This window comes from Muntiacus reevesi, chromosome X (assembly GCF_963930625.1).
Source record: "Muntiacus reevesi chromosome X, mMunRee1.1, whole genome shotgun sequence".
Taxonomy (NCBI): Eukaryota; Metazoa; Chordata; class Mammalia; order Artiodactyla; family Cervidae; genus Muntiacus; species Muntiacus reevesi.
This window is the reverse complement of record NC_089271.1, coordinates 126,718,829-126,738,987: the sequence shown is the minus strand read 5'-3', so window position 1 is coordinate 126,738,987 and position 20,159 is coordinate 126,718,829. Positions and strand designations below refer to the sequence as shown.

The 20,159-nt window shown below is 33.1% G+C and overlaps 1 protein-coding gene across 5 annotated transcripts in view; it reads left to right on the top strand.

Annotated features, from left to right (window-relative positions):
- The window catches only part of STAG2 (STAG2 cohesin complex component), a 135,977-nt gene that overhangs the window by 56,897 nt on the left and 58,921 nt on the right, over nt 1-20,159 (top strand). For all 5 annotated transcript variants that reach the window (XM_065914823.1, XM_065914826.1, XM_065914824.1 and 2 more), the window contains exons 5-12: nt 4,655-4,751; nt 9,120-9,196; nt 10,988-11,192; nt 13,300-13,451; nt 15,731-15,804; nt 16,926-17,049; nt 17,835-17,933; nt 18,031-18,110. In XM_065914823.1, the coding sequence (XP_065770895.1) occupies nt 4,655-4,751; nt 9,120-9,196; nt 10,988-11,192; nt 13,300-13,451; nt 15,731-15,804; nt 16,926-17,049; nt 17,835-17,933; nt 18,031-18,110 (908 nt within the window). The remainder of the gene's footprint in view (nt 1-4,654; nt 4,752-9,119; nt 9,197-10,987; nt 11,193-13,299; nt 13,452-15,730; nt 15,805-16,925; nt 17,050-17,834; nt 17,934-18,030; nt 18,111-20,159) is intronic.

Below are 20,159 nucleotides of genomic sequence, written 5' to 3'. Positions count from 1 at the left end.
AGGGATTGTTAGCTTTCAAACCATCACCGATTGTATAGTGCAGTGTAGTTTCTTGAATTTGAATTAACTCATTTATTCATATATGGTTAGCTTTCATATAGTTGTAATTAGGATGTGGATTTTATTTCTTGTTTAACATTTTAAATTATTGTTTTGTGTACACATTAAAAAAATAATGTCTTATATTACTGTGCTATGGTTTATTTAGTCATTCCCTGATTTCAAAAATTACCTTCCTCTCTCTAGTTCCCATTTCGGATTAATTTTATTGAAGAGATAAATTATCTCTGTCATACTGTATACCATTTTGTTACTTTCCTTTTTATATTTATATTATACTTTTTGTCTGTAATATTTTGTTCTAAGTGGTTAAATGCATTAATCTTTTTTCCCAATATTTTGTCATTTTTGTTACCATCAGAAATCTCAACTTATATCTATACTCATTAGGCTATTCTATTTTTGTCTAGTTTGTAAGTGGGTTTTTTTTAAATTAACTTTTTGGCACATCATAAATTTTTAATAGAAAATATGAAGACTTAACTTTATATTTCTATTTGTTAATGGTATATCAGTGTTTAAAGAGTGAACACTTTCCTTATTTTTGTGTTGCTTGTGGTTTGTCATATGTTAAGATTGTACCTTTATGCCATTTGTCTTCTAAATGTGCTTTCCACCTTAAAAGCAGTATATCCACAGTATCCATTAATTTCCCTGAATCATCTCTCCACCTCTAGTTTGTTTTGTGTACTCCCACTTGTGTTATCTTTCTAACACCAGATTTGATCAAGAAAGTCTCCTGTTTACAAACTTGGAAGAGTTCTTCCTTATCTAAAAGTTTAACCCTGATTTCCTTATGGCATACTTGCTGTTCTCTAGCCACCATATGTTGTCTGCCCCTAGACCTTTCTTTTTGTTTTTCTTACTGCCTGAAATAGTCTTATTTTTCTCCCTTCCATATCACACAGGATTGACTAATTCAGATATCCCTCTTTTAGCGGGGAACATTTGTGGATTCTGTCTCCTTCTCCCCTTGAATGTATTTCTTACTCTTCTCTTTTCAGTATATTACAGTTATGCACATGTCTGAATTTGCTTCTAGATTGTTAATGCCTAGATCGGGGACTGTGTATTATTCATTTTTTTGTATCCCTAGGATATCCCTATTTCGGTAATTATAAGTGAGAGTGAATAAGTACAGGACTCACTGTCAGTTTTAAAATAGTTCTTTAAAAAGAAGAAATCATGCTTGTGCCCCTAGTTCTATTAGATAATAGATATTGAATTTTATTGAATGAGTTTTTAGTATACAATTTGGTTGTATACTAAATTTTTAAATATATTTAATTTAAATTTTTAAATGTTAAATTTTTAAATATGTTTCATTGTGATAGCTTGTATTGTTTACTATTTGTATTTTATTTGTATTTATTACAGTGGCCTTATATAAATTCTAGTATAAATTCTACTTTGAGCTTCGTGAATAACTTTTTGATGAGACGTGGTGATAATTTTGTAAGATTTCATTAAATATTTTTGTATCCTTACTGGTGAGAATAGCCCTTGTTCTAGTTATCAGTTGCTGCATAACAAACACCCCAAACTAAGTGATATAAAAGAACAACCATTTTTTTATATGATGCTTAGTGATTCTGTGGATCTAGAATTCATACAGAGGTAAGTAGGGTTGTCTCTTCTATGCATCCATCCATGATGCCTGGGGTCTTAGGTGAGATAGCTTTAATGCCTGGAGGTGACAAAAACAGGGACTGTGATCATCTGGAGACTTCTTTATTCATATTTGGTGCCTAGTCAGGAGTGACTGGAAGGCTGGGCTCACCTAGAACTGTTAGCTTAAGTACCTACAAATGGTCCTTCCTTGTGACTTTGGCTTCTTACTTTACTGTAAGAAGTAGCTTCTGGGTTAAAGAGACTGTACTGAGAGGAAGTGTCTAGTTCTATAGGGCTGCGAGAACCCAGTGCAGAAGTTGAAGAGCCTTCTATGACCTAATCTTGGAAGCATCATTTTTACCGCACTCTGTTCTAGAGAAGGGGACATAGACTTCACTTCTTTTTGAGGAGCAATGTCAAACAACTTGGGGCCATGTTTTCAAACTTCCATAGTCACATAATATATTCTCTTGATATTTATTGCTTGTATCATATTTGAGAATCATCTTAAAAATGTTTCTTTCATAAATTGAGTTGGTTGACATACACAAGCTGCTGTAAAGTATAGAAAAAGACGAAAATCTAGAAATTAAGCATCTTTTTTTTAGAAAACGTCCAGTCAGTCTCCATGAGCCAGATAATTCTTAAATAATATTTCCTTTTTTTTTTTTGTACATCAAGTTGTATGTATTTTATTCATTCAGTTTATACTCAGATTCCATATGTATTTAACTTAAAACATTTTCCTTCCTGAGTTTTTATTTTTATATTAGCTGTTTTTTATCACCCTAATTTTAAAATTTTGTTTATAACCACTGGACTGTCAGGGAGGTCTCAGTACTACTACTATTTTTTAGTTCTCTTCTTTTTAAAAAAAAAAAAAATTACTGTATTGAGATATACTTCAGAAACCGTGAAATTCACTCTTACAAAGTGTATATTGAATGGTTTTTAGTACATTCACAAGAGTTGTGCAGCCATCACCACAATCTGATTTTAGAATTTTTTCCATCCCCAGAAAAAAAACCTCATGCCATTAGCAGTCACTTTCTCCTCACCTGACTGCAAGTCTAGGCAACCATGAATCTACTTTCTATAAATTTGCCTATTCTGGATATTTCATATAAATGAAGTCATACAAATAATGATTGGTTTTTTGTGGCTTCTTTGGTTTAGCATAATGTTTTTAAGGTTCATCCATGGTGTGGCATGTGTTATAACTTCATTATTTTTTATTGCCAAATAATATTATATTCCATTGTATGGATAGACCATATTTTGTTTATCTGTTCATCTCTTGATGTACCTGTAGTTTGTTTACCTTTTGACTTTTTTGAATAATGCTGTTATATGATTATTACTGAATAAGGTTTTGTTTGGATGTTTGTTTTTATTTCTCTTGGGTAATATACCTAGGAGTTGAGTTGCAAGGTCGTTTAACTCTTTAACCTTTTGAGGAGCCGTCGAACTGTGTTTTTCAATGTGACAGCACCATTTTACATTTTTACTAGCAGTGGTTTAGCATTCCGTTTCTCCAAATTCTTGCTAGCGTTTGTTATTGTCTATATTTTTTTATTATAGCCATCTTAGTGGGAGTGAAGTGGTATCTTCTTGTGGTTTTGATTTCTGTTTCCTTTGTGGCCAATTGCATTGATCATCTTTGCATGTGCTATATAGGCCATTTGTGTATCTTTTATATAGCACTTATTCCATCCCTTGCCTGTATTTTTAATTGGATTATTTGGCTTTTAAAATTACAGAATTACAGTTCTTTATCTTTCTGGGCACAAATTCCATATCAGATACATGATTTGCAAATATTTTCCCCTATTCTGTGGGTTATCTTTTCACTTTCTTAATGGATTCCTTTCAAGAGCAAAGTTTTAACTTTGGATAAGTCAAACTTATTCTTTCTTTCGTCTTGTGCCTTTGGTCTAATATTTAAGAATGGTTTGCCTAACATGGTTATGAAATTTTTCTTCTGTGCTTTATAGTTTTAGCTCTTACATTTAGGTCTTTGGCGCATTTTCAGTAAAAGTATTGTGTATGATGTAAGATAGGGTCCAACTTCATTGTTTTGCTTACAGATGTCCAGTTGTCCCAGCACCATTTGTTGAAAAGACTAGTTTTTCTGTGTTGAACTGGATTAACATCCTTGTCAAAAATCAAATGACTATCAGTCTAAGGATTTATTTCTGGACTTTAAATTTTATTTCAGTAATGTTCGTAGCCGTCCTTATGCCAGTAGCTTTGTAGTAGGTTTTAAAATCATGAAGTGTGAGTCCTCCGACATTGTTCTCTTTTCAAGACTATTTTGACTGTTCTGTATACCTTGCATCACCCTAAGGATATTAAGATCGACTTTCCAATTTCTGCTAAGAAATTAGCTGGCATTTTGATAGGGGTGGCGTTGAGTCTGTAAATCAGTTTGGAGGGTACTGTCATCTAACAACATTAGGTCTCCAGATTCATGAACTATCTTTCTTTTGATGCTTCTTTAGCCTTCGATTTCCGTTTTTTCTTAATATGAGATTATTAGCACTCAAGAAAAAGTGTTATTTTATTTGCATTTCCTCATTGACCCAGGCCTTTACTTCTTTTTAAAAATTTTGTAAAGTTTTCATTCCACCGGCATTGTAAATATTTAGATACTACTTAGTACAGTATTTTTGTCAGCTATTTTAATATTTTCTAAGATGTCTATAATATCACTAATAAATTTCAGTTTATAGAGTTGGGTCCTATAGTTTTCAGATTCCCTTTAATTCAAAAGTTAAGGAAGATGGATCATCATCATGTATAATCAGGTGATGAATTTACTGAATTTGATTTCCTTTTATTGTTACAATGTAAATTTTGGTATACAAATATGTATTTATTGAAGTAATGTGATGCCACTTAATGGGATCTTAATGACTTTGATCTGAATTAAATCTTACAATGTTAGAAAAAGCTAATGTTTTTTCTCCCCTTCTTGCTGTAGTCGGTGGTAGATGACTGGATAGAGTCATACAAGCATGACCGAGATATAGCACTTCTTGACCTCATCAACTTTTTTATTCAGTGTTCAGGCTGTAAAGGTAAGATATATTTATTTTGGAATCAAAATGTTCTCAAATGTTATCTTTTTTGTTTCATCTGAAGATTATTAACACTTTGTGTGGAAAATACTGCCAAGATACTGATTTATTTGCATTATAACTATATAAAATATGTAAAGGAAAAAGAGTAAAGAACAAAGAGAGGAAGTCTGTTGAGACTTGTATTCTATGTGAAAGTTAATGAAGAACTTGGCAATTTATAATGTTATGTTACTTTTATTAGATATATTTCCCACTTTCAGCATCTGGTTTTAGGAACAAAGAAATGGATTAAGAAGGGAGGAAGAAGATAATGAAGAGATACAGGTTCAAGTAGCAGGGAATTATAAAGTGTAGGGAGTTAAAAAGTGCCATGAATAACAGTAAGAAAGTAAGTAGGTAGGTAAGTAAGTAACTAAGGAAGTTAAGTAAGGTATTGGTGAAATTTCCAGATTCTTTCTCCTAAAAGAGAAACTCTGGAGGGGGGTCTTGTTTAAAGTGTTTATAATTTATTTAAAAAGATTTTGAATTAAAAGTATGGAAAATATAAAATGTAGAAATGTCTTTCCTGAGACAAAAACTTATAGCGCACACATTTGGCCAGAGGGACAAAACTGTGTAAGTTGGGGAGTCATATACCCTGATCTGAATCAGTAAATGAAGTCATCAAGATCATGGGCAGGTTCTGACCTATTCTGTCTCCCTAAACTTGCCCCATCCTTGAAATTCTACAAGAAAGATGCACAGGCAGATAATTGTTACAGAGTTTTCCAAAGCTATTCTTTTTTAAAATGAAAATGGCACCAAAAATGGGCATTAGAAGTCAGGAGGAGGGAAGATTGCTTAAAAATAGATATAAAAAATGAAGATGCTAAAGAATGATTTAAACAGATCTGAAGAAAAGATCCCAAGAAGCAATCTACTCATTTAATTCCATAAAACTTCTTTGAAAATCCTGTCATTGGAATTGGAAAACAAGTAACATTATAAGAACTGATGCATTTTATGGGGTTGATCACAACTTTCAGTGCAGTCTTCATATTAAATGTTATATGTGAGGCCTGATAGACAAATTTATTAACTTCTTGAATCTATGGTCTTCATTAATGCCATTAATGTAGTCAGTTTTGAGAACTTTTTAAAAATGTCTGAACTTTAGAGTACAGAGAGTTGCCTAGTTTACTCAACTTCTTAGCTAAAGATATCTGTATATCAGTATTAGAAAATTCTACTGAATCTGCTCAGAGGAAGTGTTATGGTAATGACAGTATGATAAACCAGATAAACTCTTTAGAAAATGAGATATGTTGATATTTTTATTTTGCCCATGTCCATTCCGTCTTTCTGGAATAGAAGGATACAAGTACCCATTGGTTGTGTTATGTAATTAAGGGCCATGTCCTTTCTCTTTAGATTTTTTGAAATGGAAGGTTGATGACAAAGCAACTGAACAGGTGCCAGAAATAATTTGATGAGTTGAAATTCAGTCTTAGTTGATTGATTATAGTTTCCTGATTAGGTTTCTAAATAAGCAGTTTTAAAACAAAGCCATAGAGCGTTTTCCCTTTATCAGATACATTCCTTTTCTGGCCTCAGTGTATTTATAAATAAGGAAGTTAACCATTCGACAGTTGGATATACCTTATCATAAATCAGGTTGTGAAGATTTTTAAAAATTGAAGGTGTTGAAAACGTAAACACGACTATAATACTTATTTTAGAATCATGGAAGCATCATAAAGAGGAATTTACCATGTATTCAAAGTTAAGGTCATGATGTGCTTAAACATATTCAAAAAATATTTTGATGGAATTCCTTTTTAAATGAATTAGACACATATTTAAGTATACACAGTGTACTTTAACCTATTCCTGTGGGTCTAGGATTGTTATTATGAGCGTCAGTTATTTTACTGTAGTTAACGCTTTTTACAGCTATTGAGGTAGGTGGAGAGACGTTTGGCCCCACACTGAGTGGCTCCAGACTGCTCTGTGGTTGGTGATTCTGCAGCCAATGTTGTTTCCTTTTTTCTTTCTTTCAGCTGTCACTTTTCAGTTTACCAGTTTTTAAATAACTCGCTTCATGTCCCCCACACTTTTAAGGCAGTGGGATCTGGCCTAGTGTCCTGATGGCTCCTTCATACCTGCCTCGGGAGCTATTATATGCATGGAGTTTGTGACAGCCACTTTATTTTCTCTTTATATTTGAGTTTATGACTGTTACATGGTTTATGAGATGCGAGGAGGAGCTTTAGAAGTTGGTCAAGCTGTATGCATTATGTTTACTTTGACATATCTAAATGTTTATTTCATATAAATTATTTCAGGGATTGACTTACTTGTTCTTTAGCATTGCCAAATTTACAGTATTTGGGTATAAAGTATGGAAAGTTTTTGAGATATATTCATGGCTCTAAATAAAAATTTAAAACCCCTTGAAAACATTTTTGAGAATGTGCTTCTTTAGCTGGAGAAATCACGCTTTCTTCCAAATTTGTTATTATTTGTAAACAACCATTTGTTTTTTTAAGGTGGTAAGTAAGGGTTCTTTTACAGTACCAGTAGAAATTGATCTCACCTGGGGCTGGGCAACATGATGTTGACTAATAATCTCATAGAAATTATTTATAACTTCTCTTTGCTTTAGCATCAGTTTTCTCATTTGTAAAGCCAGGATTATAGTACCTGCTCTACAGGCTTGTTTTCAGGGCCTAAGTGGCCGGTACATAGGAGGCTCCGTGGATGTTAGTTCATGTGCTAGTTCTGCTGGCTTTGTTGGACTACTGGAAGGTCTTAAATTGCATGCCTATAGAGAAGGAGCTCATTCAGATTAGGGGTTGGAAAGACAGTATGATGTTTTGTTGCTGTTTTTAGTTTTATATACACACACATGCACACAGAGTTTGGTTAATTGAAATACATCTATCAATTATATCTAATTTTTATAATAAATCTCGTCTTCCTGTACCAAGACACTATTTTATTTTTATTGTTTGGCCACACCTTGCACCATGCTGTCTCTTACTTCCCTGTCTAGAGATCGAACCTGTGCTCCCTGTATTGGGAGCACATAGTCGTAACTACTGGACTGCCAGGGGAGTCCCAAGACATTCTTTTTTTTTTTTCCCTCGGGGCGGTGGGGGTGTGGCGCGGCGCGCGGGCCGCCGGCGGGGTGGTGGGGGGGCGGGGGGGAGGCGGGAGCCGACGGCCGGCGGACACACACACGCACCGCACGCGCCCACCGGGCTCCCCGGGGGCGGCCGCGACGCCCGCCGCAGCTGGTCAAGACATTCTTTTAGATATTAGTATATTTATAGTATTCATAGTGATTAGACTGCCAAAGTATAAATAATAGAGAAATGTAGTTTAAGAAATTCACTTTTTATAGTTACTCTTTTTTTGTGTGTGTGATACCCTATTAATGAAAATTCATGTATGACTTCTTGCATTGTCTCCTACTCATAATTTTTCCCTAGAAATTCCTTTTCTGATATTTGGCGTATACCTGGCTAACATTTACTACTTGTCTTTTATTTTTGAAATATATTAATATTTGATTTACAGTGTTGTGTAATTTCAGGTGTACAACAAAGTGATACAGTTATACTACTTCTCGTAATGTGTATTCTTTCTCCCCTCCTCTCCCATGTCCAGTATCAGATTCCTTCTCTGTGAAACACCTACGTACTCAAATCTTAATTCTTTCTTTCTTTTTTTAAGCCTATCTTGATTTTTCCACTCATTAGGGCATTTACTATGTACTACCTTAAACACTTTATCCCTGCCCATCTCCCCACCCCCTCCCACCCCCCCATTATTCTTTGTTTAAACTTAGAAGTAGGTTACAGACTTCTGGATGAACAGGAACTACAACTTGCTACTTTTGTTTATTTGAAGTCCTTTGAGGTGGATGGTGGGATACAGTTGCCTTACATACAGTTATGCTTAATAAAGAAACCTGCCTAAAGTGAATTCTTCCTATTACTCTTTCCCTTATTTTCTTCAAGTTCATCCTTAGGGCTTTAAATGTTATCCTAGATGGCTGCCTCATTATTCATGACATATGCTTTATATTAAAGAGTTTAGCCAGTATACATATTCTAGGAGTAAAGTGAGTTGGATAGAAATGGCTAAGGCTGATTGTTTCACAAAAAGGAAGAAAGAGACCTGTGAGAAGTGTGGGTCTCTTTTCTTGTATATGTTGAGAGTGGTATTTGTGCTTTACAGGATTGAGTATCATGGTGAAGATCACGTAATAGAGAAGTACACCTTATTGTGCGACTAGACATTTTAGTGTTAGAGATGGACTTAGAGGTTCTCTATTGTTTTATTTACCATGTATTAACTTCTTACACTTGGAAATTTCAGGTGTTGTCACAGCAGAAATGTTTAGACATATGCAAAACTCTGAAATAATTCGAAAAATGACTGAAGAGTTTGATGAGGTAAGTTAATACCCTAAATGTTGTGATAATTTTATGTACCTTGATCTTCAGAATATTAAAATTTGAATATTAGTGTTGTAGATAAGAGCTTTGGTAGTAGAAATCCAGTTAAATGATAGCCATGTGACCTTGGGCAAATTGTTGTCTTAGCATAAGTTTCATCATCTGTAAAATGGAGCTAAAAATACTTAATAGGGCTCTTAAGAAGACTGAATGCAATAATGTTTGAAAACTTCCTTAGCATTTTACAGTGTCTGGCACATAGTAAGAACTAAATGGTGGCTCTTTTGTTAAAAAATTAAAATTTCAACAGACAATAAAATTAAGTGCCCATGAACATGTGTAAGCTTAGGCAAAGATAAATGCTTGCAGGTATATTTTATTGTTTAAAGTCTTATTTATGTTTTACATGTGAATAATAAGAACAGTACAAATACATAATAAATACTAGCTTAGACCTTAGTTGATTATCACAGTGATGTCTTTGAAGTGTTATTGCCAATAAAGACAGATTTACTATAATATAAACTCCTTCAAGGCAGGGATTTTTGTTTGTTTTGTTCACAGCTGTATTCAAGCACCAGTAGTTTTTACTGTTCAAAACTTTTCACTGTGAATTTTCAAGTAGAAAGCCTTTCTCATTTGAGTTTTATATGATTTTTTTTTTATCTTATTCAGATGAAGGAGCTTTCAACTGTCTTTCTGAAAACAAGAATTGTTAAAATGGCTTTGATGATCACTAAGTGCTATTAGTCAGTCTCTAAGTCGTTGAGATGTAATTATGAGGAATGGTGTTATTTTAACCTTCTGATATTAAATGTTTTAGTGAGAGCTTTGTTCTCAATAGGTATTTGAAATAAGATTCCTGAAATAAGATTAGAAAATATCAGCAAACCAAGTTGGTAACAACAATTAAGATGCTACCTTTCAGTATAGTGCTAAATGAGCCAATCAGAAAATGGAAGAAAACCTTTTTGTGGAGTATTAGGACCTTATTCTCAGACGAGACACAGTTCAACTTGTGTATGGCATTAATTAAAAATTTAAAATATATGGCTCTAATGACAAAATTTAATTGTTAAAAAATTTACTAAACCATAATGGCCTGAGGACATTCTTGTCAGAAACTTCTATGTAGTATTGGTCTCCGCATTTATTCTTAAGAATTGTTTGTTTTTAATGCTTTATAGAGGACCTCAATGTATCTTTGTTGGTGAATGCACCATCTTACATATAGGAATACTTGAATACCTGTCTTTACAGGTCATTCTAGCTTGTTTTCACTTAAAAAAATTACTGTTTACATCTGCTGAGTGTTTGATGTCCTGAAGCTAATAAAAACTTACATTGTAATCCTTCGATTATTTATAAGTCATACATGAATCTATTAGACTGGCTGAGAATATGATTTCATCATGTTGAATCATTAAAACAGGGAACTTTGGTTTGATTTTTGCTCGGTTTTGTTTTAAAGAAATTTAGTGACTGTATCTTTGCTTCTCAGAATAAATTTTATTTGATGGGAGAGGCTTTTTATTTTGGTATGTAATTAGAATATATTTTCATTGGTTAGAGTGAATTCAGACTATCCATTTTGATCTTAAATAAAAGACCAGATGTGTTCAAATGTATCTCTACCTTTGCATATTATTCTTGTGCCTACTTTGAGGATTTACTATAGAAGAAGAGATAAAGGAGTCTTTTCAGCTTCTGCCTAGAGTATTTCAAAAACAAGTAAAAGTTTATTAAATTATGTGTTTTAAGTGAAATTGTTAAAAATGTCTATTTTAGGATAGTGGAGATTATCCACTTACCATGGCTGGTCCTCAGTGGAAGAAGTTCAAATCCAGTTTCTGTGAATTCATTGGCGTATTAGTACGGCAGTGTCAATATAGTATCATATACGATGAGTACATGATGGATACAGTCATTTCACTTCTTACAGGATTGTCTGACTCACAAGTCAGAGCATTTCGACATACAAGCACCCTGGCAGGTCAGTATTCAGAAATCTTTTTGAGCATTTTCTTAGGTTAGAGATGAAAATGATTTTCATTAAAAGGAATGAAATAATGGTGACAAATTAATTTTATTTATTAAGTAGCCCCTAAGAGGACATTCTCCTCTTTCCTCCAATCCCAAGAATTATGGAGAATGGAATGATAGTTTTGGTTCTCTGAAGACATACTATAATTTTCTTGTGATAAACCTACTTGATTCCTGTCCACCTCTTCTCCCTTTCTGTGGCATAGTAATCTGTTGGGTCTCGAAATATGTTTTATCAGGGAAGGCATGGACATCAAATTTGGGGAGCAGTGATTTTGGATATGTACCTGTGTACATAGTCACTACTTGCATAATCCCTCCCAGTATGATTGTCCCTACAGGATGATGCTTATTTAACCACATCAGAAAAGTTGATTTTTCTAATGCCTCTGAGTAACTTTAGGCTGAGTCAATTTTTCTATGATCTTTATATGAAATAAGTTACATTTTTAAGGCTCACATGATTAATTCTAGAACAGTGATTTTTGCTGTTGATGTTGACAAAATGTCCCGGTTTCTCTTTTGTGCTAAAGGTAAAATTGTTCATATACTGTTATTGAATATGTGCCTTTTGATTTGAGTATGAGTAAATTGACCAGGCATTAATTGTTAAGTATTCTATGCATTAATGATAGACTATTTTGATTTCTACAAAAATTTTTCATTCTCTAAATGTGGGGATATTTTTCCTTTAGAGTATTTCCCTAAAGAATTAAAGCTGTGATTAAAGATGTCCTTTTGCTCAGCCCTCCATTAAAAAAAAATGCAGACAATCTCCCTGTAGGATTTTAGATTTGAGGTCACAAATTATGAATGTGATTGATCTGTGTACTTAGGTAGCTTTGATGTTAAGAACTTGAATGGTTAAAGTAAATTAAAAACATGTATAATGGGCAAGGTGAGTAATTTTAGATCAGGATGAGAAAATGGTTTGCTGAGGGTATACAGTAGCTCAGAGCAGAAGATTGGGAATCTCTTTTAAAGAGAGCTAGTAGCCACAAATTAAGGTTTAGTTTTGTGGTGTTCTGTCATGCAGTGAATCAGGCTTGAGAAATAGTCTGCCCTAAGCTAAAAAAAAGCATAATATGTTCAGATATTTCAGTTAATAAGTTTGAAATCACAAGCAGTGAGTCTTGTCTCAGTAGCAAGAGTTCAATAACAGAAGGTAGAGATCTGGAGAAACTGATACAAAGCACTTGATTGAGTGACATTTTACTCTTTGTACTTTTGACTTTTTATCTTGATCTGTCCTTCATAATTGCATCATTGTCTTTATGATGCTATATAATAAGAGTAAAATTAAAGGAAATCAAATACTGATAAAACTGTCCCAACATTTCTACACACTGTACTTTGATAAAAAGCACTTAAGGAAAAAAAAAAAAGAAGCACTTCCGTTCCCTCCCCCTTCGGTTACTGGATAGTTAAGTGACTGCTGCATTAGTCACAATTCATTTAGAAGGTAAATCATGGTCTCTTGAAAAGGTCATTGTCGGGACCTATCATTGAAGAGTGAGCATAGTCTAGAGTAATATTATCTAGTTTTGAATCTTGTTTTAGCTATATATATGAACTGTGTAGTTTGAGACAGATTTCTTTTTTTTTAAAAAAAAAAACATTTATTTTTATTTATTTGGCTGCATAGAGTCTTAGTTGTGGCATGTGGGATCCAGTTCCCTAACCAGGGATCGAACCCAGCCCCCCCCGCATCAGGAGCACAGAGTCCTAGCCACTGGACAAGGGAATTCCCTGAGACAGATTTCTTAAGCTCCCTGAACTTCAGATTCTTCATGAATGAAATGAGGATAATACTTAACTTTGAGGGCTGTTGTAAGGATTAGGAGTTAATCCATGAGAAATACTTAACATAGGCAACTGACTGACATATAGTAAGTATTCAATACACATTAGCTATTGTACTATTGTTGTCATTTGTAGCAGCTGTATTTTTCTATTAGAAGTGGAACAGCCCATCTTGTTTTTAATTTTTCTTAAGTAGATCATAACTTGTAAATTTTACTGTGAGACTAATTTCAACATTTTCCATTTAAAAATAGCTATGAAGTTGATGACAGCTTTGGTGAATGTGGCACTAAATCTTAGCATTAATATGGATAATACACAAAGACAGTATGAGGCAGAACGGAATAAAATGATTGGAAAACGAGCCAATGAGAGGCTAGAACTCCTGCTACAGAAGCGGAAAGAGGTACACTCTTGTATTGAATGTTTAAGCTGTTAATCTGTGACCAACTTAGTCACCATTAATTATGATATATAACTTTGCTAGTTCATCAGAGAAAATTTTTTGAAAAATTTAAACAATATGTTTAAAGTTGTTTATACATCTGACTTATTTTTATTGACTGTCCATGCCAACAGTACCTTCTGTATATATTTCCTTTCTGTGTGGACTAGGATTAAGAGTTGAATGCTTCAAGTAAGGAGTCCTGGGCCAGTTGGACAAGTTGTCTTATGCTTTCTTGTTAATCATTTCTACTGTGAATCTCCTAACTCTTCCCTCAATTTATTGTCGGGATCAAATGAGGTTTCACTTACGTAAAATCCCTTTGAAAAATAGGGATAAGCTATTTATGGTGTCATAACCTGTGGTTTTGGTATGTGTGTGTGGTTTTTTGTGTGTTTTTTTTTTTTTGTAGTGTAAGAGACCCTTGAATAACATTAATGACTGACCACCAAGTTCAACTTTGAATGAGGAAAATGTTTTTTCAGTTCTATGCTAAAACGTAATTAATAAAATCTTTTGGTATTGGCTTTTTTTTTTTTTTTTTTTGACCATGCCATGCAGCTTGTGGGATCTTAGTTTTCTGACAGGGATTGAACCCAGGCCCCAGCAGTGAAAGTGCTGAGTACTAACCACTGTATCACGAGGGGATTCCCTCGATGTTGTGTTTTTTACTTAAATTCCTTCTTCATTGGTAGTATAATATTTTGCTATCTGATATTGGGAATGTTTATTTTTATTTTTAATAGGCAAAGTCTGATGTTTCAAAAATATTGCTAATGTAGTTGAGCTAAAATATTTGCCGTGGGATATTTGCCATGGTATTCCATAAATTACTTGATTCTGACATTTTGTGGGGGTGATTGTAGTAACTATAATTTAAAAGTTGGTTATTTCTGAGATAGCCAATAACTTTTAAAAATGCCCCTTGCCTAAGAAAAGCCAGAAAAATCTTGCCCACATTTCCCCCATGTCTAAATTCCTCTTCTTTTTCATATATATTTGAACCTTGAACAACATATGTTTGAATTGTGCAGATCCATTTACACATGCATTTTTTTTAGTAGTAAATATTATAGTTCTTATATGATCCATGGTTGGTTGAATCTTTGGTTGTGAAACCTTGTATGTGCAGAAACCGTGGATACAGTGAAGCTGCATATACAGAGGGCCACCTATAAGTTTTACTTAGATTTTCAACTGTGCAGAGGGTCAGCAGCCCTAACCCCTGCATTGTTTAAGGATTAACTGTAGTTGAAATGAAGAATTGACCTTTTTGCACTTTAATTTAGTTAATAAATTGCATTGGATGTGTTATTAACTGAACATAATGCATAAAATTATGGCCTTACTCTGAACATAGCATGAATGGATATAAAAGGGTTTTCAGTTTAAAATTCTTCTATCATATAAGATATTAATACTTCTAGGTTGGGTTAAGTTTTTAAACATGTTGAAAGCCCTCCTGTGCCTTTGGTTGTGCTAATGAATACAAGTGCGTGCCCTGTTAGCATTATTTGGAAATGTGAGATTATACTCATGAAAAGAAAAAAAGCGCTTTACGAAACACAGAACATAATTCTGAAAGCTAATTGATACTTAGAGTGTGAAAGATTTTTCTTGTAATTCTCAAGCCCTGAATCAATTTTCTCTTAACTCTAAAGCTCTGAATTGAAAATATATGGAAGTAAATAAGTCATCCAAGATTTGAAATGTTCAGTTGATTATTTCAAGTGAGCCTTGTTTCCCTCAAAAATATTTAGCAAGAAGACGAATTTTTTGCCAAGTTATTTTACTCAACTTTTTTTGTTCTTTGATCAGGCATTAGATAACATGAGTTAATTTTCAGATGCTAAAAACCAGGATAATGAATCTTTGTTCTTTTTTGATATGAACATATATTTTATTTAATAGATAAGTAATATAATAAACTACTTAAAAGATTTCTTTACATAAATTTATGCAATAGAAATATGTGACCATCTGAAAAAATTAGTCAACCAGCTAAACATTAGCAGTGACATTAACAACAGTGTACAAATATTCCAGGTATCAGGGGAGTTTAGTTACCTTTTATGCAACAGCTTTTAGTTTTTCTATGTGGATACTTTTCATTTAGTGAAATTAAAAATTGCATGAAAATATCAAAACTCTGGAGAAACCTACATTTGTGTTTGTACCAACTTTTACATGTTTTGATTGTTTTCTATTACAATTGCAAAGAAATGATATGTTCTTTTCAGCTTCAAGAAAATCAAGATGAAATAGAAAATATGATGAATGCAATATTTAAGGGAGTGTTTGTACATAGATACCGGTAAGTCAGGACAGTCTTTTCTATGTAACTCTTATTCTCTTCAAGTTAGGATATTTAGTGGTTTAGGCAATATAAATTTAGTGGTAACAGTGTTAAGAGTAAGATCAGTGTTAGAATCTAAGGTCTTCCACTGATTGGGACACTCTAGGCAAGTTACTTAACTGCTCTGCACTTTATTTTCTATCTATAAAATTGGGGAATGTTGTGCTTGACTTGTAGATGCTCAGAAAATGGAAGCTACTATTATTACTAGGAGTGACGGTACAGAACACTTAATTGCTTTTGTATGTACTGTGTTAGCAGAGACTGTACTTTTTGATAACTGATTCTTTGCTCTTCGATTTGAATATCAGTGGGAAAATTTGAGTAGATTTAAGTGAATTGTTGCCCTTATTTTGAATGAGCAGAGGAAAGAAATAGGTGGTCTTACCACCATTTCTGCTGTAACCTGTTCTTTAAATATTGGTGGCATTTTTATTTAATTTTGTCATTTTCTTAATTTGGCAGTTACTACATCAGGTTAATACTTCCTTTGTAGTATCCTTTTGTCTATTCTTATCTTTTTATTTCTACTGTCACCGTTACCATAGTCTATTCCTTCATCATTCTAGAGATTATTGCAGTTGTCTTAAAATTTTCTTTTGTTGAATCATTCCTCTACCCAAAAGCGTTGAGTGACTTACCAGTACCTACAGGATGAATTGGGAATAATTTAGTATGATGTTCAAATACAAATTGAGCTTGGCCTCAGTATTAGGTGTAACTAATTCTCACCTGGAAAATACGCTGTAACCAGGCTAATGTTCCAACTGTCTTCTGAATACACCATGTCCAGCAGGTGTGAATAAAGGCTAGGGTATGACATGATAGAGAAGGTGGGGGTTGAATTTTGTTTGTAGGTTTATTTAACTTTAAATATTTATTTGGTGATAATTGTACTTCGACAACTAGACTGTTAAGCTCTTGGCATTTAGGGGCCATGCTTCAATTCTTGTAAATCCCCAGTAATACTTAAGGTAGTGGTATGTTCATGGTAGGTATGAAGTATTGGCATTGCATAAAGAATCCACAAGTCCTGTGGTATACTGACACTAATGCATAATTTTCTTTCTTCCATACAGTGATGCAATAGCTGAAATCCGAGCTATTTGCATTGAAGAAATTGGCATTTGGATGAAAATGTATAGTGATGCCTTTCTTAATGACAGTTATTTAAAATACGTTGGTTGGACTATGCATGATAAAGTAAGATATATATAGTGTTTTTCTTTCTACACATAGGCATAGCTGTGTGCTACTCTCATTCATAGTGAATTATCTGCATATACATATAACTGGGAGCACATTCCTGTAGACTTCTCTCCTTTATTCTTTTCTGTCTGTTCCATGAAAATATGATCTCTATCACATAAAGTACCCTAGATTTTTGAATCTTGGGCACTGATTTAGCCTTCGATCATGAAACAATTTTTGTACTGAAACAATAGGATCATGTAGGTGATGGTGGTTAGTGGTAAAACATTTCTTAAGAGTAGTAAGAAGAATTCTTACTCTGTTAATATATAAGTGCTATGACATAAATTTCTTTAATTTTGATCCTCTTGATAAACATATATCTTAGCCAGATTATAAATTACCACTTGGCCTCTGACCTTTTAAATGTTTTTTATTAATCTGCCTTTCCCTTAGGCTGTCTCTTCACCTAGCCTTGATCTTTGTATATATCTCTTACAAATATTATTTTCTATAAAGGAAAACTTACTGTGAAATATGCTACTATCATCTTTCACAATAGCATTGCTCCGAAAAAATTTTCAAAATATTTTCATTTGACCTACAGTAATAGTAACCCAAAGGTATTTAGTCTTAAACGAATGTATTGATTCCTGTTTTTGCATTGTCAAGGATGAGAGTTTCTGAAGAAATACCATAGTGTAGAACATATTTAAAGTAGAAGATGTATATATCTTGTGTGATCAGGTTGAAAATATGCAAAGTTTTAATGCATTTTCTCCTCTCATTTAATTCAGCAAGGTGAGGTAAGACTCAAATGTCTCACTGCTCTACAAGGACTTTATTATAACAAAGAACTTAATTCCAAACTGGAGCTATTTACCAGTCGGTTCAAGGTTAGTATTACTCTTAAGTATTTAGCATTTACCTGTTATTTTCAAGTATTTTTCTCTTGGTTTCCCTTTAAGAATATTTTATTTTTTTCGTCCTTAGGATAGAATTGTTTCTATGACCCTTGACAAAGAATATGATGTTGCAGTACAAGCAATAAAATTGCTCACTCTTGTTTTACAGTAAGTATGTATTTACTGCATATTGCTGATGTCTACATATCTTAAAAATACATTAGCATACTTGGTTTAAATTTATCTATGTCTAAATTTCAATAACTTGGAGTTTTACAGCAAGAAGTTTAGTTTTCTCATGTAAAGTTGAGAAGATAGGAAGAGAGGACCGTTGAACTAGAAAATTCTAACTGAACTGGGAATTCATGTGTTTGCATTCTCTTGCATAGTTTTCTTTAGTTGCTCTTGAAATTAAGTTAAACACTCGAGTGTGTTAAATATGTGTTTTGTCTTTTGTCACACTTTTAGAAATTAGTATTTACTGAAACTTTCTGTAAACAATCTGAATTTAAAAACATATTATGTTAAAATTGATGCAATTTTAGGATTGATGCAATTCACTTTTCCCCTTTTTAAAAAGATTGTGGTGATACATGTAACAATTAAACATATTTAAACATATTTAAACCATTTAAACATATTTCAGTGTACAGATCAGTGGAATTAAGTACATTCATATTGCTGTGCAGCCATCATCACCATTATCCATTTCCATATTGTTTTTATCATTTCATGCTGATACTCTGTAGAGGACTGCACAGTATGATTTTGCATCGTATTGTCTACTTTTCATCTCTGAATTTGACTATTTTAGGTACCTCATGTAAGTAAAAGTACGTAATATTTGACCTTTTATATCAGGCGTGTTTTACTTAGCATGATGTCCCAGAGTTCATCCATGTTATGTCATATATCAGAATTTCATTTCTTTTTGACACTCAGTATACCACATTTTATATATTCATCCATCAGTGGACATTTAGGTTTTTAACATGATCCGGATAGTTGGCTAAGGGCTTTTTATTTTATTTTTTTAATTTTATATTGGGGTATACCCATTTAATGAATGATGTTGTGATAGTTTGAGGTGAACAGGGAAGGGATTCAGCCATACATATACATGTATCCTTTCTCCCCCAAACTCCCCTCCCATCCAGGCTGCCACATAACAGTGAGCAGAGTTCCCTCTTCTATATAGTAGGTCCTTGTTGGTTATCCAGTTTTAAAAACAAAAGTCTGTACATGTCCATCCTGAATTGCCTGTCACAAAGGGCCTTTTAACAACATTCTAATTCTGATACTCATATGAGTATCAGTAAGTCATCATGTAAGAGTAGCCAGCAAAATTCTGATAAAAACTAATGAGAGATGACTGCCCACTATGATTTTAAGTCAAAATTGTAAAAGAACATTGACTTTATTATTATTACTACTAATTTTTAAAAATTGAAGTATAATTGATTTACTATATTGTGTTAGTTTCAGGTGTATAGCAAAGTGATTCAGTTATACATTTATGTAGTAGGTTCTTGATGGTTATCTGTTTTATATGTAACTGTGTATGTGTTAATCCCAAACTCCTATTTTGTCTCTCCCTCTCCTCACCCTAGTAACTTTTAAGTTTTGGTACTGGTGTGTAAACAGACAGAAATGAGTGACACAGAATAAAGAATAGAGACAAACTTAAATGTACCTAGGAACCTACTGTAGGGTAAGGGTGGTTTTATATCAAAATAAATGATTTTATGACACTTAGATTCTATTTGGGAAAAAATTATATTGGATTCATATTTCATTCCTTATACAGAAATAATTTCAGGATGGATGAAATGACTAAATGTAAATAAATGAAATCATTAAAAGTGTTAGGTGAAAACTGAGAAGATGAAACATTTTAATTTTATATGTAAACTGGCAGTATCTTCCGAAGAATGGCATAAAACCTAGACATTAAAAAAATTACTGTATTTTAACTACGTAAAAAACTACAAATATGTATATGCCATAATGTAAACTCAGAAAACAAATGACAGACTGGGCAGAAGATTTGCACTGTAGGAATCACTTTCAATAAATCAGTAAAAAGAACAGAAACCCAGTAGTAAAAGAGTCAAAAGTTAGGAACCATGTTACTGACAGAAAAGAAAATAAAAAATTAAACATACAAAAATATATTTGGTCATACTTAGAGACATGTATATTAAAATGAGACTTTTT